A 22,446-nucleotide genomic window follows, 5' to 3' on the forward strand; every position below is an offset into this window, starting at 1 on the left:
GAGAAGACTGGGAAGGCAAGAGGGCCACTGTGCTTGGGCTTAAGACCCACCAGTGAGTTGCAACCACACTTTAGAAGCACTGTTGTAGAGGGTAAATTCAGTAGATTCAGTAGAACAAACAAAAGCACTTGAGCTTTTTGTGTGGTTCACATATGCAGAATGCCTAGGGTGGTGCAAAGAAGAACCTGTGCTTGCCTACATGAGCATTCTATGTTTTCTCCCTACATTTGGATCATGTCTAGTGTATATTACACGCCCTGACATACATGAATTAAAATTTGCTGCAGCTGGCAATGTGTGTTAAGGATCATGTTACAAGCCCTTACTCTCACCTGGGGTTTAGCTGACCACTCTATTGGCTGAGTTACCAGTGTAAGGGGGAAGAAGGGGGATAATATTTTGGCCCACAATTCCTCTCAGCTGTGCTCCCTTTCTTTCACACACATGCATGCATTCTCACTCACAAGCCTCTCTTCTAACATTGGTGGGTAAGGCTGACAAAGATGTGGAGGCAAATTTGGGTTAATAAAGTGGGTAGGCTTGTGCAATCAAATTAAGAAAAGATTCATAGGAATAAAATGGGGGGGGGGAAACAAAACTGTAACAGTCAAATTCTGTATTTGGAATCAGAGAAAAGTTCAAAAGAAAACAAACCAGTTTTCTGAATTTCCTCACATTAATCAGTGGCCCATACCTGCGCAGCCTAACAGCCCAATCCTGAGTTGCCACAATGGGCCCACAATGCACAATGGGCCCACAAGGGGGCTACTTGAGTCTGTAACAACCCTTGGGCTTGAACCCAAGAGCCTCCATGTCAGGTCCATGGCAGGCCTGTGTCAGGCCCATGGCAGAACTCCTCCAATCCCACCTCCCTCCAACCCTGCTCCCTCCCCCTGGCCTGCCTCCTTCCTGCCCTCCCCCCCCCCCGGAATGCCTCTTCCTCACCTCCCCCTACCTCTCTGTCACCCGGAGGTTTGGGCGGCCATGGAGTGGCGATCCACCAGCATTGAGCTAGCACCAATGCTAGAACGGTGCTGAGGGCTGCAGACATGCCTTACGGCACATTTGCAACACTCAGAGTCAGCGGAGGACCGGCAGTAAGAGCTCGGGATTGGGCCATAAATCTCCCCTTCCACAAAATGCCACCCCTGTGTGCATGTGTGCCACCCATGTGGATGAGGGGGATGGGCAAATGACTGTGTGGGTGAACTGGCAGGGAAGCAAGCTTCTTTGCTTCTTTCTCCCTCTAGCATTGCACAAGGGGGAAGAAAAGCTCCTGCAGCTCCAAATCACTTCTCTCTGTTCCGTCAATACTTATAAAGCATGCAAGGTGGGTGCCCACTCGCTGCCTTCCCTTTCCCAGAGCATGGCACGCAGCCTCCCTCCTCCACACCACTTCAGTTTCAAGTGAACAGAAGCGGTGCACACTGGGAACCCAGCACAAATCACTTCTATTAACTGGAAACAGGAGCAGCACAGAGGAGGGAGGCTGCCACTTCTCTCCATCCACTTGGTGCTTTATAAACATTGTATGGGAGGGAAGAAGCAATTTGAAGTTGCAACAGCTTGTTTTCTCTCCTTCTCCTTCCAGCAATACTGGAGTGGCAGGCTGGAGAGGTGGCAGACAACTGGGCTGGGGGCTCATTTGTTCACCACCCCTCCAACTGTGCCTCTCCAAGCAAGTTGCTTCATGGCAAGGCCAGCTGTGCAGTGCCCTGTTTATTATTGTTTTTCAAGTGTACAAGATATTATTAGTGAGAAAAGAGAAGCAAATGGTTTAAAAAAATAGTTCTCCTATTTTATTACTCAATATTAGATACAATAGCTCAACTGTGTTCTTACCATGATTCCTAGTTCATCACAGATATCATAGAACTCATCCTGCTCATATATGCCTCCTCCCCACACCCGAAGTGCATTCATGTTGGCATCAACAACTGACTGCAAGAGGAGCTGTAACCTGTCAAACACAAGCAAAATTAAAATTAAGTAAAATTAGGTAGAGCTGTGATTGCAGCAAAATTGCATCACTGTACAAAAGCTCAAGAAAGGGACTTCCCTCGAGAGTGTGCAATCTGCTAAGCACAGCACATGCTTAATCTTCCGGCATTTCAGCAAGGCTTGCACAGGATTGTTGAGTGAGCAAGAAGCTGGCAGCAGTATTGGAAGTAAAAAATGAGGCAACTTCCATATCCAAAAAAGGTGAAGGGACCTTTCTTAGTCTGCTTTTCCCACACAGGAACAGGGGTAAACCAGCAACAGTTGCTATACAGGCAGAAAGCACTAGCGTTGGTGGTGAGAAAGAGTTCAAGTCCCCCTCCCAGATCCCCATGGTTCCAATCTGGTTTGAGGCCTGCACAGCTCCTGGGTTGAGTATTTACATCAGTATTTACATCTGAAAAATCAAGCTTCATCCTCCAATCATGCAAAAGGCAGTTTGTCTTGTTTGGCCCTCAGAGCATCGGGAATATTGTACACAGGAGCTTCTGCATGAATAGACTGCAAGCACAATTCTATACTTGTCCACTCAGAAGGGAGCCCCACTGTCTTAGGAAAGTGTGCGCAGGATTGCAGCCTGCAGCCGACAACTCTGAGCACACTCCTTTCAAGCTAGCAAGCTTCCTATGTGCATCACAGCACCCACGACCATAAAGAATGGCTGGATTGAGGTGCAGGAGTTATGCTGCATCCTGGAAAAACCACTTGCAGGAAGGATGAACACTACCACTGCTAGAGGGGTCTGTTGGTCAGCCAGCACTGCCTCAAACTGCTTCACCTTCCTCTGCGATTTCAGAAGGTTACAGGTTTCAGGGCCGGTTTATACACTCAGCAGAATCAAGTGAAATGCTTTTCATGGACTATACCAATTCAGGTTGCAAGGTGGGAGGTACATTCGCCATACATTCCCATTAAAAATAATCTTTATTTACACACAGAAAGGTACACATCAGAAAGAAGGCTAAGCTGAACAGGGAAGTGCTTATGTATGGCAGACCATTTCAACATGCAGTTCCTACATCAGCAATCAGAATGGTACAATCCAGCTTTACTACTTGATTCTGCTGGCTTATCAGTTGGCCTAAAGAGCCAACCAAAACTCACAGTGGGGTGTGTGGCACTGTCCTCTCACAATCCTCTTCTACAAAGCCAATATGATATTCATTTGAAAGTATTTGAAAGTATGTTCATGTCCAAATCTTTCTGAATAGGCAAAATGTGTTTGTCAAAAGAATAGAGTAGAAACCTGCCTGGCCCACTTGATTTCCATGTGCAAAGACTTTTTGACATTCAAACGTGAATTCTCAGGAGGATATAGTCCTGAGGAAAAAAACTACAAAGAGAACTCAATCAATTCTGGTAAGTTCTACTCAGCATCACTGGGTAAAGGCCAATTCTAATCATCAATACAGAATGCTTAAAAACCATTCACCCAAACTCACGTTTTAGAGGTTACTCTATCTTGAAAGGAGTCAGCTGGAATCCAGTTGGATCCTTTCATAAAAATGGGAACTCCATTGATTCTGAAGTAAAAACTCAGACCGGGTGATCCAGAAATGGGTTCCTGTACAAGTTCTACTGTTCGAAAATAAACCTGCAGAGGATTCAAATTTAGGCAGACTTAAAACAGTTGTAGACAACAACATTATGGAAGAAAGGGGCAATCTGGACAAACAAAAATGAGCATCTTCTTGTAAAAATTCTTTGTTTTTACATAGAAAAACATAGTAAGAACTCAATCTTATTGGAAGACCTGCTAATGTACCTCTCATTTATAAATTGTATATCAGTGCAAGAAGGAATTTAAAACTGGAAATTGCTAGAAGACTGAAGACATTTCACTCCTCATACACACAAACAACACATATTAGTGCTGAGAACACCCATGCAGCCTACTTATGATTATTGAGAAGGAAATTTAGTGCACCTACCTGACTGAAGTCTGACTGTAATCAAACTACATGAACAGAAAGAAATGACAACAACTCAGTCATAAGAACATAAGAACAGCCTCGTTCCCACGGGAGAAAAGGCTCTGTCCCTTCTGTCACGAGTCTCCTGATTTTTTGTCTCACATTCTCTTTTTTTGTCCAGTACACCTTGATATCCGTAATCATTACCTTACTTCTTGGATTTCCTCTGATCTTACCCCTTCTGATATTACTCTCTCCAAGTTCTTGAGTGATGTTTGTGTTTCTCTGACTGCAGCTGTTGCTGGTTATTTATCTGAGATTCTTAAAGTAACGCTGTCAGAATTTAAATAATTTGCTATCCTGCTTTTAATTGTCCAGTTTGTTACGCAAATTGCTGTGTCAATTGTAAATTTTGATTGCAAATTGTGTTGATATGCCAATAAAGGTTTCAGAACAGAACAGCCTGGTTGGATCAGGTCATAGGCTTTTTGTCCAGCTTCCTGTATCTCATAGTGACCCACCAAATGCCCCAGGGAGCACACAAAACAGCAGGAGACCTGCATCCTGATGCCCTCCCTTGCATCTGGCATATTGACATAGCCCATTTCTAAAATCAGGAGGTTGCACATACACATCATGGCTTGTAATCCGTGATGGATTTTTCTTCCAGAAATTTCTCCTATCCCCTTTTAAAAGCATCTAGGCCAGATACCATCACCACATCCCGTGACAAGGAGTTCTGCAGACTAACTACACGCTGAGTAAAGAAATATTTTCTTTTGTCTGTCCTAACTCTCCCAATACTCAATTTTAGTGGATGTCCCCTGGTTCTGGTGTTGTGTGACAAGGGAAAGAGCATCTCTCTATCCATCCCCTGCATAATTTTGTACATCTCAATCCCCTCAGGTGCCTTTTTCTAGACTGAAGAGCCTGAAATGCTGTAGCCTGTCCTCATAAGGAAGGTGCCCCAGCCCAGTAATGATTTTGATCTATCGCTTTTGCACCATTTCCATCTCCACTATTTCATTTTTGAGATGTGGTGACCAGAACTGGATGCAATACTCCAGGTGTGGCCTTACCATCAATTTGTACAACGGCATTATAATATTAGTTGTTTTATTCTCAATAGCTTTTCTAATAATCCCAAGCATAGAATTGGCCTTCTTCACTGCCGCTGCACTTTGGGTCAACACTTTCACTGAGCTGTCTGCCATCACCCCAAGAGCTCTCTCCTGATCTGTCACAGACAGCTCAGAACCCATTAGCGCAGGGGTGTCAAACCCCGGGGGCCGCACTTTTTAACCGGCCCTCAGGCTCTCAGTTGCTGAGCAGCGCTGAGGTGTTACTGCTGAAACAGTAACACCTGAAAGTTGGGCTCTCCCATATCTTGAAATATGATCAATATTTGCATACTTTCTCTTCTGTCTTTTGCAGTTAATGAGAACAAAGTGCTGATTTCTGGACATCAGTTGCTTAATGATGTCACTTTCTGGTTAATGACATCACTTCCGGTCCTGAATGCAGGCGCCCTGAATGTTAACTTTGGCCCTCTGTATGAAAGGGATTTGACACCCCTGCATTTAGCGGCTAGCCTATATGTGAAGTTTTGATTTTTTGCCCCAATGTGCATTACTTTACACTTACATTGAAACACCTTTGCCATTTTGCTATCCAGTCTCCCAGTTTGGAGAGATCCTTCTGGAACTCCTCACAATCGCTTCAGGTCTTCACCACTTGGAAAAGTTTGGTGTCATCTGCAAACTTAGCCACCTCGCTGCTCAACCCTGTCTCCAGGTCATTTATGAACAGGTTGAAAAGCACCGGTCCCAGGACAGATCCTTGGGGCACAGTGCTTTTCACCTCTCTCCATTGTGAAAATTGCCCGTTGACACCCACTCTCTGTTTCCTGGTCCTCAACCAGTTCCCAATCCAGGAGAGGACCTGCCCTCTTATTCCCTGACTGTGGAGTTTTCTCAGCAGCCTTGGTGAGGAACCATGTCAAACGCCTTCTGAAAGTTAAGATATATAATATCCACAGATTCTCCCGCATCCACATGCCTGCTGAACTTTTAAAAGAATTCTAAAAGGTTTGTGAGGCAAGACTTACCCATGCTGATTCTCCCTCAGCAAGGCTTGTTGTCTATGGGTTTTAATATTTTATCTTTGATGAAGCATTCCACCATCTTACCTGGAACAGATGTGAAGCTGACCGGCCTATAGTTTCCTGGGTTCTCTCTCCTTCCCTTTTTAAAGATTTGTGTGACATTTGCTATCCTCTAATCCTCTGGCACTGTGGCCGTTTTAAGGGACAAGTTGCATTTTTAGTCAAGAGATCAGCAAACCAGACTAGAGAACTTCAAGTCTTTTCACCCACTCCATTTCTCATCTGAATTACAGTCAAGAACGTAGCTGCAAGAGCAACCAGTTCAGCAAATAACAAATTTAAAAAGATGTGGAGCTTTTTTCTTTAAGGATTTTAAAGGAATGCTAGACCAGTGAGATAGGGTTTTTATACAGGAGCCTGTATTAGGGCAGGGGATTCCTTCCAAGGATTTTTGGCCTAAGGGTGAGAGGCAAAAATGCCAAACACACAATGAAATATGAAACCTTGAAGAGGGTTTGGCAAGCTGTGGACAACACTGTGTGAACTCAGTAATTTACTCAGTAGAAGGCAGTTTCACATGTTTAATAACAGTGTATATTTTTTATGAGCACCTAAAAAACAAAGCAGTATACATGCATAAAATCATTAATGAAATGTTCCTGCCAGCAATCCAAAATGAATTTGGGCCAAAGTACCAAAATGAGCTGTTGTGTAGCTTAAAGGCATATCGATTTGCTAATTATGATATGCGCTTTAATTGTATCTCCCTGCCTGTCATGGAAACATAAGACTCTTCTGGACAGATGAGACACACAGCCCAAACTGCAAGGGCTGGACTGGAAGTTGGACTGAGAGTTACACTACACTACAACACCAACACTGTGGCAGCTTTCATTACAAGCTACCTCTGCACCCTGAAAAATGTGGTGTGCAGACCTTATCTCTCAGTTCTGCATGACTCGTGACTCATCAAGCCAAATGCAGTCCAGTTAAAACCTGAGATATAGCCTGGTTATGTTGACTTCCTGGAACTGCAAGTATAGGCTGGTGGTTAAGCATCTGGCATGTAATAATACAAATAATACGAAACCAATGGCTGTGTTTGGTTTTGTGGGAAACTCTTTTGTCTGTTATCTAAGCCAGAATGGTGTAGTGGTTTGGGAGTTGGGCTTGGACCTGGAAGATCCAGGTTCAAATCCCCACTCAGCCATGAAGCTTCCTGAGTGACCTTAGGCCAGTCAGCCTCACCTACTTCATAGGATTGATGTGAGAAAAAAATGAGGGAAGGAACTATGTACACCAACCTGAGCTCTTTGGAGGGTGATATAAAAATGTGAATACTTTAAATAAAAATTATCTAAACTTCTCTCTAAGGGCCCAATCCTATCCAACTTTCCAGTATCGTTGCAGCCACAATGCAGTCCCAAGGTAAGGGAACAAATGTTCCCACACCTTGAAGAGACCTCTGTGACTACCTCCCCACCACAGGATGTAGTTCATGCCCCACTGGCACCGCTGCACTGGGATTGGGCCCTAAATCTCCATGGGGAGACTATTACATTTTATTTGGCTGTGAGCAAGTGGCCCTCCTAGGAAGGTACACAGAGATGCCAAGATACATCCCTAGTCTTTACTGTGTAGTTCCAGAAATTACAGGCGTTACGGCTTACAGGCGGTTTTTAACCATTCCATTTTCTCATAAGCCCTAGGCTTTCTAAGCACAAAACCCAGTAGCCTCCTTGAGGGAATGGTAATATTTCTTTCAATCCAGGGCAAAACGCATGAAACTTAACCAAGGAGTTTATTTACAAAGTAAGAAACAATAGACTAATGAGGAAACTTTAAAACAAAGGAAACATTAAAAAAGACTAATACTGTCAAATTCATATCTGCTCAAATGTTAAGTTTCCATCTATTAAAAAAAATCTGGACACATTTTTCCCCATTATTTATTCGGGCATATTTTACTGCCATACCTTCAAATATATACCAGCTATACATTTTAGCATTCTTTCTAATAAAACAAGGGGTGTAAAAGAATCTTTGGAACTGAGAAGAGGAATACAAATAATATTTGTAATTTCTACAGGTGATGAAAATGAATGACAGCCCAATCCTATCCTTTTCCCCCACCACAGGAGCAGGCGTGCAAAAATCAGCTGTGCTGTATTCATGGGGGGGGGGGAATGTGTGTGTGTGTGTAAGCAGATTGGGAAGCTTCAGAGGCAAAAGTCCCTTTACACCTCTGTAACCCTCCCACTCCATCATTCTTAGAGAGACACAGACAAGTGCCAAAAGATACCCCTAGACCTCTTCTATGTCCTTCCCAAAATTTGTCTTCACCAGTGCATGCATTATACACTTGCATTCATTATCAGTGCCTGGGAGCAAACGGGCAAGGCACCACCTGTAGCCTCTGGCAACAATCCTGAACACAGTTGAGTTTGGTAGGATTTACATAGCGTAAATGGGGGCAGAACTGCAGAATATAAGGACTGGACATTCATCCTTGGCAGCACGTGCATTGCTCAGAGTAGAGAGGGATCATTAGCCTGCTGTGTGCCATATTAGGAAGGAGAATTGGCCCACCTTAGAAAACTTTTCAATCTTGTATCCTCCTTCAATGATAAACGTAGTCATCATCTTGTAGCCAGTCTGGTTTCCATGTCCTCTTGGCCACCAAGTATCCAGTGCCACGCTCTTAAAATGAAAGTAAGAAATCTGACTGAAAGATCAAAGTCAAGTGAAAACAAAGTTCATCCCCATACTCCAATTCATTTTTCTGAAGTGGTAGACCAACATTCATTGGTATGTGACATTCGTACAAGCCCGGCCACGGTTGAGAATCTTTTTCCTTGCAAGTTCATTTAAAATAGTTTATTTATTTATAGGATTTTTATCCCATGTTTTTCTCACACCAAAGGGTACTCAAGGCAGCTAATAGTTCAACAACTGTGAGTAAGAAGTCCTAGCCTATAAACTGCAGACCACCCAGAGATCTGTCAGTAGATTCCCATCTACCTTCTGCCAGCTCCTGATATAATACCTGCCCTAGTCCCCTAAGCAAGTGACAAATTCAAGACTTATTCCAGAATAAACCGTACCCAAGTACCTATTATGGATCACCTCAGTCTGTGCAGACCCAGCATATGGCAGCATTCAGAACTTGCTACAAATCCGGGTTGAACCACTAAAGGAACAGAATGCATATTGTCTGCCCCTCATGACACTTGACATCTATTACAAGATACTTTTCCTGCTCTTCAAGGAGAGGGTGGAACTTGCAAGGGACCTGCAGGCATTTAATACCTGAACCTGCATGTATTTAAGAACTCGTTCCTCCTCTGGCCCTCGTTGGAGCAGTTTTTTTTTTCTTTTCCCCCCTCCCTTTATTAGTGAGAGGGGAAAAAATACAACTAATTAAAAAAAAAACAGAAAAGAGAAAATTACACACACACACACACACACACACACACACACACACAAAACAACAACAACAACAAATGGATCATTTAAAAAGACTATAAATTTATAGTAGTCTATACTGTAAACTAAATCTATAGACCAGTGCTTCCCAAACTTACCAGACTTGTGATGCCCTTGGATCTCGGAAGGAAGTGGCGATGACACAAAACATGTCATATGATGATGTCACCATTACCGGCTTCTGGGATGAAGGACGTTGTAAGTCTCCAAAAAGCAGCAAGAGGGTCAGGGCAGGAGGACTTCAGCTGCGAGAAAGCTGCAGTTTTGTGCACTGCCGCTCTGCCTGCTGAGCCTCCTGCTGCTGTCTGGAGACTGGCGCTGAGCTCTCCCTGCCAGGGCAGCAGGTGGCCCTCAATGCCCCAGCAAGTGCCTCTTTAGGAAACTTTGCACACTTCGGGAACCACTGCCCTAGACAGTAAATACAATACACACACACACACACACACACACACACACACACACACACACACACACACACATATATACACATCTCTCTCTCTCTCTCTCTCTCAAAATGGATTCTAAATATCCACAAATATGTCCATTCATGGTTTTTGTGTACAAGCTGGTTGTTCAAATGTTGATAACATTAAATGATCCTCAATTCACTCAGCTATGATAGGAGGGTACTTATCCTTCCAATACTTTAATATAAGACTTTTAGCAACAGTGAGAATTCTGAAAGTCCATTTTCATTGTTCCTAAATTAACTTCCACACTACAGGTAGATAAATCAAAAGGACGTATGTATCCACAAATATCAATGATTGCTGCAATATAGCATTAATACTGTATAAGTAATGACTTCTTCCCAGAAAATTTTTCTAAACAAGATCTCATCATAGGCATACACTGCAACACCAGCATTTTGATTCTTTAATTAACCCTTAACTATAAAGATGCTGCAGTGTCTAATACAAGCCACCTTGTATTAGAGGGGGTGCAAAGCACTAAGTTTTGCAGAAAGCCTCACCACAGTGTGAAAGTTGCCCCCCAACCCTTCATTTGCCTCTGTTTTGCTCCCACCATTGGGAATGGTTCTGAAGGGGAGGGGCCACTTGCACACTGCGGTGAGGCTCCCTGCAAAACTTAGTGCTTTGCATCCCCTCTCGCTATGCCACTGCCAATACCTATTATAAGATGTTCTTCCATACTTCAAGCGGGGGGGGGGGGGTGGACCCTATGTGGGGCAGATTAGAACTAGAAATATTTAGGAACTCATTCCTCTTCTGGCCCCTGTAAGAGCAACCCCACTGACCATCTCCAAGCCTGGCTAAGCCCTGACATACGGGAAAACATAGCCCACGGCCCAAAAGGTAATGTCACAGAGAACACCAGATCTTCACAGAAACTTGTAAGGAACAGTCTCAGTAATTTACCAGGGGACCAAAAAGTCACAAGGGACATGACTGAGAAATGGCTGCTGATAGGCAACCCACAAAATATGGGATCTGTCACACCCAAAATGTCTTTAACAAGAGTCAGTGCCCTGAAAAGGCAAAGGAAACCCTCACCCACCCACAATTATAACTTTATATGCAGGGGAAAAAAATGAAATGCAATCTTCTGGAATGGGCTTAGCACTACAGGATGCCTTACATCCAGCATATGCCATCTGAGCTTCCACTGTTTGGGTATCATATTATATGACTTATTTTAAACCATTTTTACATGGATTAAATGCATTCATTATATGCACCCATTTTAATCTATATTTGTATTATCATCATCAATCATTTACACTGCATTCTGAAAAGTAACGTTTCCTTATGTACTTAATATGGCTTCTCCTTATACACTGCACACACACAAAAAGTGCTCTTATTCATTTGAAGGGGGCTTAAAGAATATTGTCACCGAGATAACATGCAATTCTTCTACAGTCATGATTCAATTGTCTTTTAGTTATACCTCGCAAATAAAATATACAGGCTGAGCAATAGCTTCTCTCATGCAATAACAACAAAATGCTGGCGCACAATTGTATCACTAGATGTAGCAATCTGCTAAAAGGGAATAAGAATGTATGAACCATGAAATGGAGGGATCGGTGATGAACCTACTAACACATCAATAGGCAGAGAATCTCACAGACTGCAAGAAAGGAGGAAACCATTTTAACAATATGATTTCTCATGTCTACCAGCAAGGCACAATTATATAGCCTAGCTATTAATGTTCCATCTTCCATGATTTGGAATTACTTTAAGCAATAGCTTGCAAATTCCCATGGATTCTAATACAGAGAGTAAAGCATTGTTGATATGAATCTTCCACCTTGCTATGTAAAACAGAGAAGAGCATCAGAAGCAAAAGCACTGCTGGAGCTTTCTCATTGGCTGTTAGTGATGTCATATCCCCGCACATCTATCTGCTGCTGCTTAGCTGGAAAACTGTATGTGCACAGGGTGGAATCACACATTTTTTTAGAGGGCTGCAGTCAGCTCAGGCAGTCACAGGCTTGGAACACAACCCAGAAATGAGTTTTCCGTCAACTGTCTATCTCCAGTTGTTTCACACACAAAACAGAGCCCACCTACAAAAATTAGGGACTTGGGTTGCCCTTGATATACCAAAGCATACCTCAGAGCTTTGTAAGATTATAACACCAAGGAAATGATCAGGGAAATAACCTGCAATAGGGCAGTCAGGTATGCTGGGAACAAGGGATATTCCAAAAAACAGGCAGTTCACCTGCCACTTCCTGGTCAGGTACTTATGAGATTGCCCTCTTGAATCTCATAAGAACCCCATAAGAGACTGGGGTTCTGAACTCACTGCTTACTGAATTAAGTGGTTACTGCCTCTGCACTTTCATTTAAAAAAAAATTATTTAGAGAATGCAGCAGCAGGTACATAGTTTTTTTTCAACCCCTTGGCTGTGATCAGGGCTGAAGTTTTGAAAAGGCAGTAGCCTGAGTACACTGCATAGATTTGGTCAGGAATTATTTAGCATCAATATCAAAAACATATCAGGGGGCAAAAATCTGTCTGTCAACACAAGAATAAGCAATGTTTATACATTATACAATGTTTATACAATGTAATGTGTGTACACTTCTGACCACTGATTTCAAGGGTCAGGCTGCTTACAAAATAAACTGATAAATTGAATAAATTTGTATTCAGGCCCTGGTCATGCTACAAAAGCTTCACCTGTGCAGCCCTATCAAGATGTCCAACATGAATGAAAAATAGCCCTTTACAATTGAAGAAATGCATTTATTCAGCTATGTACAGGAGCAGCCCACCTATGAATCTGATCGAAGTGCTCACTTTGGGTAGCAGGCTGGGGAAGCCACAAAATGCCAAGGGATACATTGTGCCCTGAACCCACTTGCTGCCTGCCTGCTTACTCCAGTCTATTGGTGCCCCATCCTCTTTTCAATCCTTCTCCTTGAAAAGCAAGTGAAATATCTCCACCTTGCCTTCTCTTCTGGAGCTGCTGCCAAGTACAGTGGCCACAGGGTTGAAGAAGAAGGTAGCTGCTTGCTACACCCATGTTCCTGACAACAATCATCAGGAAGATTAACTCCTGGTCCACCAATGCTCTCTCAAATCAGGGTAGCAGGGAGAGGATCTTTCTCATGATCTTCCTCGAGTCAGCCAGTTTTGAAAACATACTTATAAGGGAGGAGGTCAGGAAGGTCTGAGGTGATCCATTCTACCCACAATAAACATGGGAGGTAGAATTGTAGAATCAAACAGCACGTGTTTTGGCCAGGTCTGGATATTAACTCAAATGATCCCTTCAGTGCACTTTCCTACCCGATCAGATCCAGTCTGTATTAGTGTAGTTACTGAAAATGAAATATCCAGGGCCTCTTCCAGGGTCTGACGCAAAAATAACTGCTACATGGAAGTTCACAATGCAAATGCTTTTGACACAATCAGGAAAACATGTGTGAGTAGGAGAGAAGGAAACTGAAACTGGCCTTGATTGTGCTTGTTGCCCTGCCTCTTTTTTCAGGTGTTTGAGCTTCTGCAGGCCAGAGACATGTGCTGAAGGCATGTGCTGAAGGCCAAAGGGCTCTTTTGTTCTAGGCTTGTGAACCAATCACAGTCTGGTGACGCAGCAGTGGATTTCCCATCAGCAGCTTGCCAGCTGTTGGCTTGTAACTGTCAGCTACCATCATGCCGCCAAGGAGTAGCAGTGGGGAAGGGGAAAGAAAGGGAGCAGTGGCAAGAACACCATCACCCTGGGCTGCTGCTTCTGATGCTACTTTCCAGCAAGGCTTTTTCCTGTCCTGTTATGAAGCCCCTGAGTTTGGTTTATATTGTTGGCCTGTGAATGCTCCTTTTATTGTTGATACTGTATTTTACAAATTCTTACTTGCCTTGGGCAGCTCTTTCTCTCACCTCTTTTCTCATATCCTCAGGAGGGCTATACATGTTTTTAAATAAATAAGGTTAAGCAAACATAAGCAGTGATCTCTACACATGCTTCCAAGAAAACTCCAAAGGAAGACAGGATTTTTACTGAGTAGAAGGCAGACACAGAATGCAGTGCCTCCTCTAGCTCCCTTCCTATTGCTCCTCAAATTCTACCTTTTCCGTGAAGCCTCTTGCATAATCCCTTTAGCCCCCAAGCTCCCAAATATGTACAAAGTGCCCTTTCTCCATAGTTCCATCACTACAGTTCCCATGTGTGTGTACTCTGTGTGGGCCACATGAGGCTATAGTGGTACAGCCCCATACCATGCCATGTGCATTCTGGTATTCCTAAGCAAGGGCTTTAGTACTGGGGTTGGTGCACTGCAAGAGACTGCAGAGTGTAGTCTTATGCTCCACCACATGAAAATGGGTTGGGAGGGGTGAGAGTCAAAATGTTCTTTTTTTTTCTCCACCCCATTGTTTCATTTTTATTTTTTTTTGTTCGTATGCCAGCTCTGATGTTGGTATACCACTGTGCCAACGTCTTGGGTGTTTCCATCATCTGGAAGACGTTTAGGACATACAGCATGAGTCAGCTTCTTCCTGCCCTTCCTATGTCCTCCCCAAGCCTCCATCCCACTTTGGGGCTGTATTCATACTAGCACTGAAGGTGCATTAACTAGGCTTCACTGCCATCAGTGCAGCTGTAGTTTCACTGACATCTGAAGGCATACATTCAGAATTGCATTGCTGAGGTACACATATCCTATCCCTGCATTCACTGAGTCCTCTATGTCAAATATTAGATTGTAAGTTCCTTGGGGCAAACAGGGAAGCTTTAAACACTGGAAGAATGCTGGGGTTTCTTACCTGCAGACCAATAACGTGCCACAAAGAAACAGAGCAAAAAGGATGTGGAAATTGAACACTCTGAAGTTAACAAGACAGACCTGAGCGCATATTAAACTCTCCCACTGAAAACTGTGGGACTTAAGACTGGAACTTACCTTGGCTTGGATCATGCTCATGGTTATATGCATGGGCTTGCAAAGTACTAACACTCACATTACAACCTAGAAGCCTTTACATTCTTTTTGGCAAGACTCAGAATGCTTCCGAGATATCTATAAAGGAGGGAATACTTGGCATTCAGCAGGACTGCCCCTCACATTGTTCACTTTGACAAGCAGTGCAATCCTGCCTTCTCCAGGATGAAACTCAATGGCCTGAGTTTGCTCCGTCTGTAGTTCAGGGACATGCACTGTTACATAACCAGGAATTGGCTTTGAGCTGACCACATCAAAATCCGACTCTATTAAGAGATTCCACTGCTGAGAGCTTTGCACTGAAAAATACAAAACAAAGCCAACAGGAGCAGTGTTACAAGGAGCAGTGAGCACAATATTTATTTTATATACCCCTTTATTCAATGACCACTGAGATTGTTCTGAGAGCCAGAGCACTCTAGCGATTAGAGTGCTGGACTACAATTGGGGAGACTTGAGTCCACATCCTCCCATGAAGTTCAAATCAGCCATGAAACACACTGGTGCCCCAGGGCAAGTCACCACCTTTGAGCCTAAAATACCTCACAGGAATAGTCTCTGGTTGGCAACCTTCAGTCTCGAAAGACTATGGTTTAAGCCTACAGCACCCGGTATTCCCAGGCAGTCTCCCATCCAAGTACTGACCAGGCCTGAGCCTGCTTAGCTTCCAAGATCAGACGAGATTGGGCATGTGCAGGGTAACAGTTGCTCTACAGGAATAGGGGTGCAGATAAAATTTTAACTAATAAGTCTGTCCCCACTCAACCAAGAAGCTAAACAGGGTAGCTGTACGAAAGTTGCTTATCTCTCTCCAGAGAAGGAGAAAAATGGGATAATTCCATGTACACCACCCTGAGCTTCCAGAAGAGATGGGATATACGGTAAATGGGGAACATACAGGCAGTAGCTATATTGACAATTAATAATACACATGCTTCAGTCACTGCAATTGTAATACTTTTCCCCTATACCTTATTTTTATTTAAAATATTTGTAATATTCTTAATAAAATGTTGCCAGGCCAACCTTTGGAGGTAGAAGGCACAGGACCTTCCCTGCTGCAAAAACTGAACAGACAATACTATGCTGATGGTGTGTGGTTTGATACTCCATTTCCTGTCAGCCAACACTCATGAGGAGTGGTCAAGTGGGATGTCAGGCCTCTCTAGCTACTGTCCATATCCCCCATGTGATTTATAGAATAAGACACAATTACAGGTCAGTGCACGCTAATACTGTTTAAAATAAGGGCAACATCGAATACAGGACCTGCAGAGAGCGACGTAACATTCCATGGGTGGGATTGTTCCAAGAACCTGTCAATAACCTGTGACAGTTAACAGTGACAGTTTAACTGTCTCTACCTGAACTTCTAGAGTAGCGATTTTTAACCTTTTCCATCTCAGGGCACACTGATGAGGGGCTAAAATTGTCGAGGCACACCATCAGTTTTTTTATAATTGACAAGGCACACCATGCTGCTGGTTGGGGGCTAAACATCCCCCAATGACCCTAATAATAAATTACCTTCCCCCAAATTCCCATTGCACACTTGCAGATCATTTGCAGCACACTAGTGTGCCATGGCACCCTGGTTGAAAACGTCTGTTCTAGAGAGTTGCAAGTGCTTTGTTGAGCTCATTCAGAAGTTGGTACGCTCAAACCAAGAGAGATAAACAAACTAGGGGCTCAATCCTGTGCTCGGCGGTCGCCCAGCTTCCGCGGCTCGGCACTCTCCCAGACCACCGAGCTGTGGAACGGTAACGGGGACAGGGGCAGGGAGTAGGCGTTCCGGGGAGGTGTGATGCGGGGGGGGCAGGCTGGAGGTGCGCCTGGGGTGGGATGGGAGGCGGGTCTGTGGAGAAAGTCCCCTTCTCCAGAGGCGCCTCCCGCGGCAGCCTGGGAGGTGCAGGATCTGGCAGCAGCCCTTCTCGGTACTGCCGAGCCTGGGCACCCCAGGCAGCTCAGGATTGGGCTGCCTGCTACGTTTATGTGTTCAAACCTGTTAGGATCTCTGGTCCTAAACCAGATGCTATACAAATTCTGTAGATACTTCTATGGGGCAAGAAATTTCTGCCAATAAATCAAGCTTTGATCATCACTTTGCCTTATCTGCGAGGTCTCTCAGGGGTCAGGGCTTTTCAAGTAAGTTGCAGCACCAGAGAAGCAATGCAGAGCTATTCAGAGGGCTATTAATCTCTAAGGCAACACCTCCACCAGCAAGCTGCAGCCAAAGTTAATCTTTTATTCTCCTCCTGAGAAAAAAGCAAGGCTTCCACTGAAAACAAGCAAGCCTCATTCTCTTTAGCAGACCCTGCTGCAGCCTCATACCATTTTGCAAATGCTTGCCAGAGGTCTGTTTTTTTAAAAACACCAGGAAGTAATCCTTGTTTCCATTTGAAACAAAGTCCCAGGCCACAATTCAGTGCACCATTACTTAAGAATAACCTACAGAAAGTAATGGATCTACTTCTGAGTAAATAGGATTACAACTATGTGCAGCTGCTCTTGCTCACAGTCATTCCTTGTTGTTCATCTCTCTGCTGTGAATTGAATAGCACACTCCCAGTTATGTGTTTTAAGTTATATGTTACATGTAGAGCCTCTGGCTTAACACACCAGGCACCATAAAGAAGGATTTGATTAATTGTTCTCCTGCAGTGGTTCCCAACCTTTTTTTTTCACTTGCATACCCCTTGACAGCCCTTTTCCATAAATTGTACCCCTCACATTAGCTAAATGTTTGTAAACATGAATAACATAAGCCCTCATTTCTGTTCGTTTCCAGGCTGAATTCAAGGTGCTGGTTTTGACCTTTAAAGCCCTAAACGGCTTGGGACCAGCGTACTTGAGACACCGCCTTCTTCCATATAGTCCGGTCTGTTCTCTGAGGTCATCAGAGGGGGCCCTGTAGGTTGTGCTGCCCTTGAGATGTGAGGGAGATGGTAGCCAGAAACAGGGCCTTCTCGATGGTCCCACCTGCATTATGGAATTATCCCCCCTTTGAACTGAGGACAGCCTCCTCACTGCATTTAATAATCAATGTTTTTACTGTGCGTTTTTAGTGCTGACTGCTATGTATTTTATATTGTTTGTTTTTTATTTGTTTTTATAATGTTTTTGTCTGTATTTTATATTGTATTTTAACTGATTTTAACTGATTGTTAACCATTTTAATTTTTAAATTGTTACCTGATTGTTAGCTGTCTTGGGTGCCCTTCAGGGAGAAAAACGGAGTATAAATCAAATAAATAAATAAATTTTATATATATATATATATATATATATATATATATATATATATATATATATATATATATATATATATATATATATATATATATATATAAAGGTTCTGTCAAGTGCATACATGTACCCCAAGTTGGGAACCACTGTTCTACTGGTATATTGTTTACAGTGCACTTACTCTGATAAAGATTACAAAAAGATTGTGAAGAACAGAATTTTAAAAGTTAATGAATAAAAATGTATCTTAGGATCTTTTACTATATTTTTAAATAGAGACTGCACAGTTCTTCGATAACAATTACTGGTAGGTTATTTTTTCATGATCGGGCCTTTAGTAAAATCAGACAAAACTATAGTCAGACACCCCCCCTAAGTTTAATCCCTGACTTATCTGAGGGTCATAGAAAATTCAGAACAAATGATTCAAAGGAAATAAGTGAAATTCTTCTCTACTGCAGGTCTGTGAAGCAAGTGGAATTTGAAAGAATGAATGTAGCCCATTGTGTCTAGCTTTTCTCTGTAAACCGCTTTGTGAACTTTTAGTTGAAAAGCGGTATATAAATACTGTTAATAATAATAATAAGATGGGGAAGAGACAAACTTGAGGCTTTAAAAGACATGTTGTGTGAATCAACTCAGAGGACAGTGATCATTTCAGAAATGGGCCACCAGGTTGAAACAGCTTAAACACTCAAGATGATTTGCATAACTAATGTACAGATCTCACTGATTAGCCCTGCTAATTGAGCAGGCAGGCACCTTCTAAGGTGATGGTTCTCTTTTATTCCTCAGGTGAACAGCAACTGTTCTATTCATCCCAGTAGAGCATTTTCTCCAATGACTGCTGGTGTTTCTTCTGCATCTTTTTTTAGGTTGTGAGCCATTCTGAGACAGGCAGCCATAAACAGTTGTGTGGCGCTTAACGACAGTGATGCATTTGTGCACTGCCTCTGCAAGGCTCAGAATGCCGGAATCACAAGACAGATGTGACTTTCGGTTTCCTCTGGGAAACCAGAAATCGCGTCTCTCACAAAATTGGGGCATTCTGAGCCTCATAGAGGAGGTTTAAGAAAAGCCTCCAGAGGCAAGGGGAGCAGAGCTCCCCTCACCTTTGGAGGTATGGGGGGGTGACCTCCTGACCAACACTGACCATCACATAGGTGAACTATCACTGGCTGGAAGGTCGTAAGGGGTGTAGATCTGTATTTAGGTGTGCCAACTGCTTTGGGAACTTTTTTGTTGAAAAATGGCACATAAGTATTTTAAATAATTGATCAATAAGACAGTGGTTCTCAAACTTTTCAGCATTGAGACCCACTTTTTAGAATGACAAACTGTTGGGATCCACCAGAAGTGATGTCATTAACTTGGAAATGGTGACATGGTTGAAAGTGACATCTTGAAGCAGGAAATTCTTTAACAATCCTAGGCTGCAATTCTATCCATTGACTATATACAGATCTGTAACAGCCTTAGGGCCCAATCCTATCCAGTTTTCCAGTGCCAGTGCTGCTGTGCCAATGGGGTATGCACTGCATCTTGTTATGGGGCAGCAGTCACAGAGGTCCCCTTAAGGTATGGGAACATTTGTTCCCTTATCTTGGGGCTGCATTGCGGCTACACCGGTGCTGGAAAATTGGATAGGATTGGGCCCTTAGTCTGAAACTTGCGCTGGATACAGCACAGACCCGCTGGCCTACCTGTTCCAGTGTAAGTTAGGATGGCGCTGCCCATAATATTCAGGACATAATTCATCCAAAGGATGTTTAGGTCCCATTGACTCCAGCAGGAGAGATTTACTGTAAGCACCTGATAACCTTTCTGTTTAAAATCAATGGGCCTTCAAAGAGTTTGACTGGAATGCACCCTAAATGCAAGACAAGGGGTGACACAATCACAGCAGCAGGAGAGAATAATACCTTTGCATTCAATTTCTGCTAGAATTGAGAACAAATACAATTTCTCTCTTGCGTACAGGGGATATCAGAGATCAGTCAGATCAGCTCTGGTCAAGGGCTCACCCCCACCGGAGGACCCACCTGGGCAGACTGAAGTGCCTGTAGTACTTCTTTAGTTCCTGTGGCACTGATAGTGCTCAATGAGCATTGGGTCTAGGCAAGGGCAGCCATGGAAACCCGGAACTGGTCATGTGTTAAATCAGGAAGTTGTTTATCAGGCACTTGCATTTCTGTTCAAAATGAACTGGAAAGAAAAAGGAGTGTACACCTCTCGTTTCATTTATTTTGCTTTGAAAATGAAAGGAAAACTGAAGATGAAAGAAGATCTGCCCATTTTCATTGTACAGGTTCAGCCTATTTATACACGGTTTTTTTATACATGGATTTGACTCAACACGAATGGCCCTTGCAACTGAGAAGGAATGTGCTGATCCTTGGAGAAGGGGAAAAATGCATCCCTTTAAAATCAGTTTAAAAAACTGAACAGTCCTTTAACAATAACCTCTGTTAATGAGAGAGAGAGAGAGAGAGGGCAGCTGGCTGACAATCCATCAATCCTTCTCTCTCCAGGTGACCCCTCCCTTCCCCCTGAGCACATGAAAGAAAGGTGATTGCTTTGCATTGGTGAAGGGAGGGACTGAGTGAAGCGCCTTTGTAAGCGGACTGATCGATGGATTGTCTTCTTAATCTTATCTTACATCACAAAGGTCAGCAAGGCTGTTTTTAAATCACCAGAGCAAAGAAACTTTGTTTTTTAAATTGATTTGCTATAGTGTTATATTTTTGCTATATTTATATAGCAATATTTATATTTTTTGCTGTATTTTTTGCCATCCACACAAATAATGAGGCTCAACCTGTACATTAATTTCAGCAGAGGTTCATTAATCAGAACATAAGAACAGCCCTGCTGGATCAGGCCATAGGCCCATCTAGTCCAGCTTCCTGTATCTCACAGTGGCCCACCAAATGCCTCAGGGAGCACACAAGATGACAAGAGACCTGCATCCTGATGCCCTCCCTTGCATCTGGCATTCTGACATAGCCCAGTTCTAAAATCAGGAGGCTGCACATACACATCGTGACTTGTAACCCGTGATGGATTTTTCCTCCAGAGATTTGTCCAATCCCCTTTTAAAGGCATTTAGGCTAGATGCCATCACCACATCCTGTGGCAAGGAGTTCCACAGATTAACTACAAACAGAGTAAACCAAATATCTGTTGGTTCTGTGTGCAAGGGGTTTTGCACTGGTCTTGTTGTGATGTCTATACAGATATCTTCCCTCCCCCACACCTTTCCCCTGCTTTTGCACTGGTATGTATGGAGATCTTCGCCCCCCCCCCCACTTCCATCTGTTGGTTCTGTGTGCAAGGGGTTTTGCACTGGTCTTGCTGTGATGTCTATACAGAGATCTTCCCTTCCCCACACCTTTCCCCTGCTTTTGCACTGGTATGTATGGAGATCTGCCCCCCCCCACTTCCATCTGTTGGTTCTGTGTGCAAGGGGTTTTGCACTGGTCTTGCTGTGATGTCTATACAGAGATCTTCCCTCCCCCACACCTTTCCCCTGCTTTTGCACTGGTATGTATGGAGATCTCCCCCCCCCCCTTCCATCTGTTGGTTCTGTGTGCAAGGGGTTTTGCACTGGTCTTGCTGTGATGTCTATACAGAGATCTTCCCTTCCCCACACCTTTCCCCTGTTTTTGCACTGGTCTGTATAGAGATCTGCTCCCCCCCCCCCTTGTATTGGAATCCAGGAAGATCTGGTGAGGAGGTAGATGTGGTGTCAGCAGTGGCCCCTTTAAGGGTAAGGCCTGGGCATCCAGCAGAGTGCGCTGCACAGCTGCAGCCACTGGAAGGCAATAGGGCCCTCAGGGATATAAGGAGTACCAGAGGCAGAAAGGGTTTGTGGGATTTGAAGGAGTGCAGGTTGGAGGTAGGAGAGGAGACTGACTGGATTTATTGAATTTGGAATCTGACTGTGGATTGTGACTGGACTTGGATACCCTGATGGATTTGACTGACCTACCTGGAACCTGACCTTGGACTGTAATTTGGCTTATTGGCTCTGGACTCTGATTTGGTAACACTGATTGATGGGACTGATTTACTTGGCATCTGTGGACTGGAACTGGACTCACTTTTGCTTGCTGAAAAGTGAGTTGCACAAGGGGGTGAGTTGCACAAGGGGGTGAGTTGCACAAGGGGGACTGATCAGCCTTAAGCGGGCACGAGGCCCAGTAGTTTGGAATTTGGCAGAACATCATTGTAGCAGAAAGATAATCTGATCCCCTATTTGAGTGCACCTGCTTTTGTG

At 43.6% G+C, this 22,446-nt stretch overlaps 1 protein-coding gene across 1 annotated transcript in view; it reads right to left on the reverse strand.

Moving 5' to 3' along the window:
* The window catches only part of LOC136655351 (beta-mannosidase-like), a 71,269-nt gene that overhangs the window by 29,767 nt on the left and 19,056 nt on the right, over positions 1–22,446 (reverse strand). Inside the window, exons 6-9 of the mRNA XM_066631724.1 lie at positions 15,045–15,220; positions 8,605–8,715; positions 3,441–3,592; positions 1,843–1,960 (exon numbers count right to left, since the gene is read on the reverse strand). Coding sequence (XP_066487821.1) covers positions 1,843–1,960; positions 3,441–3,592; positions 8,605–8,715; positions 15,045–15,220 — 557 coding nt within the window. The remainder of the gene's footprint in view (positions 1–1,842; positions 1,961–3,440; positions 3,593–8,604; positions 8,716–15,044; positions 15,221–22,446) is intronic.

This window comes from Tiliqua scincoides, chromosome 6, assembly GCF_035046505.1.
Source record: "Tiliqua scincoides isolate rTilSci1 chromosome 6, rTilSci1.hap2, whole genome shotgun sequence".
Classification (NCBI taxonomy): domain Eukaryota; kingdom Metazoa; phylum Chordata; class Lepidosauria; order Squamata; family Scincidae; genus Tiliqua; species Tiliqua scincoides.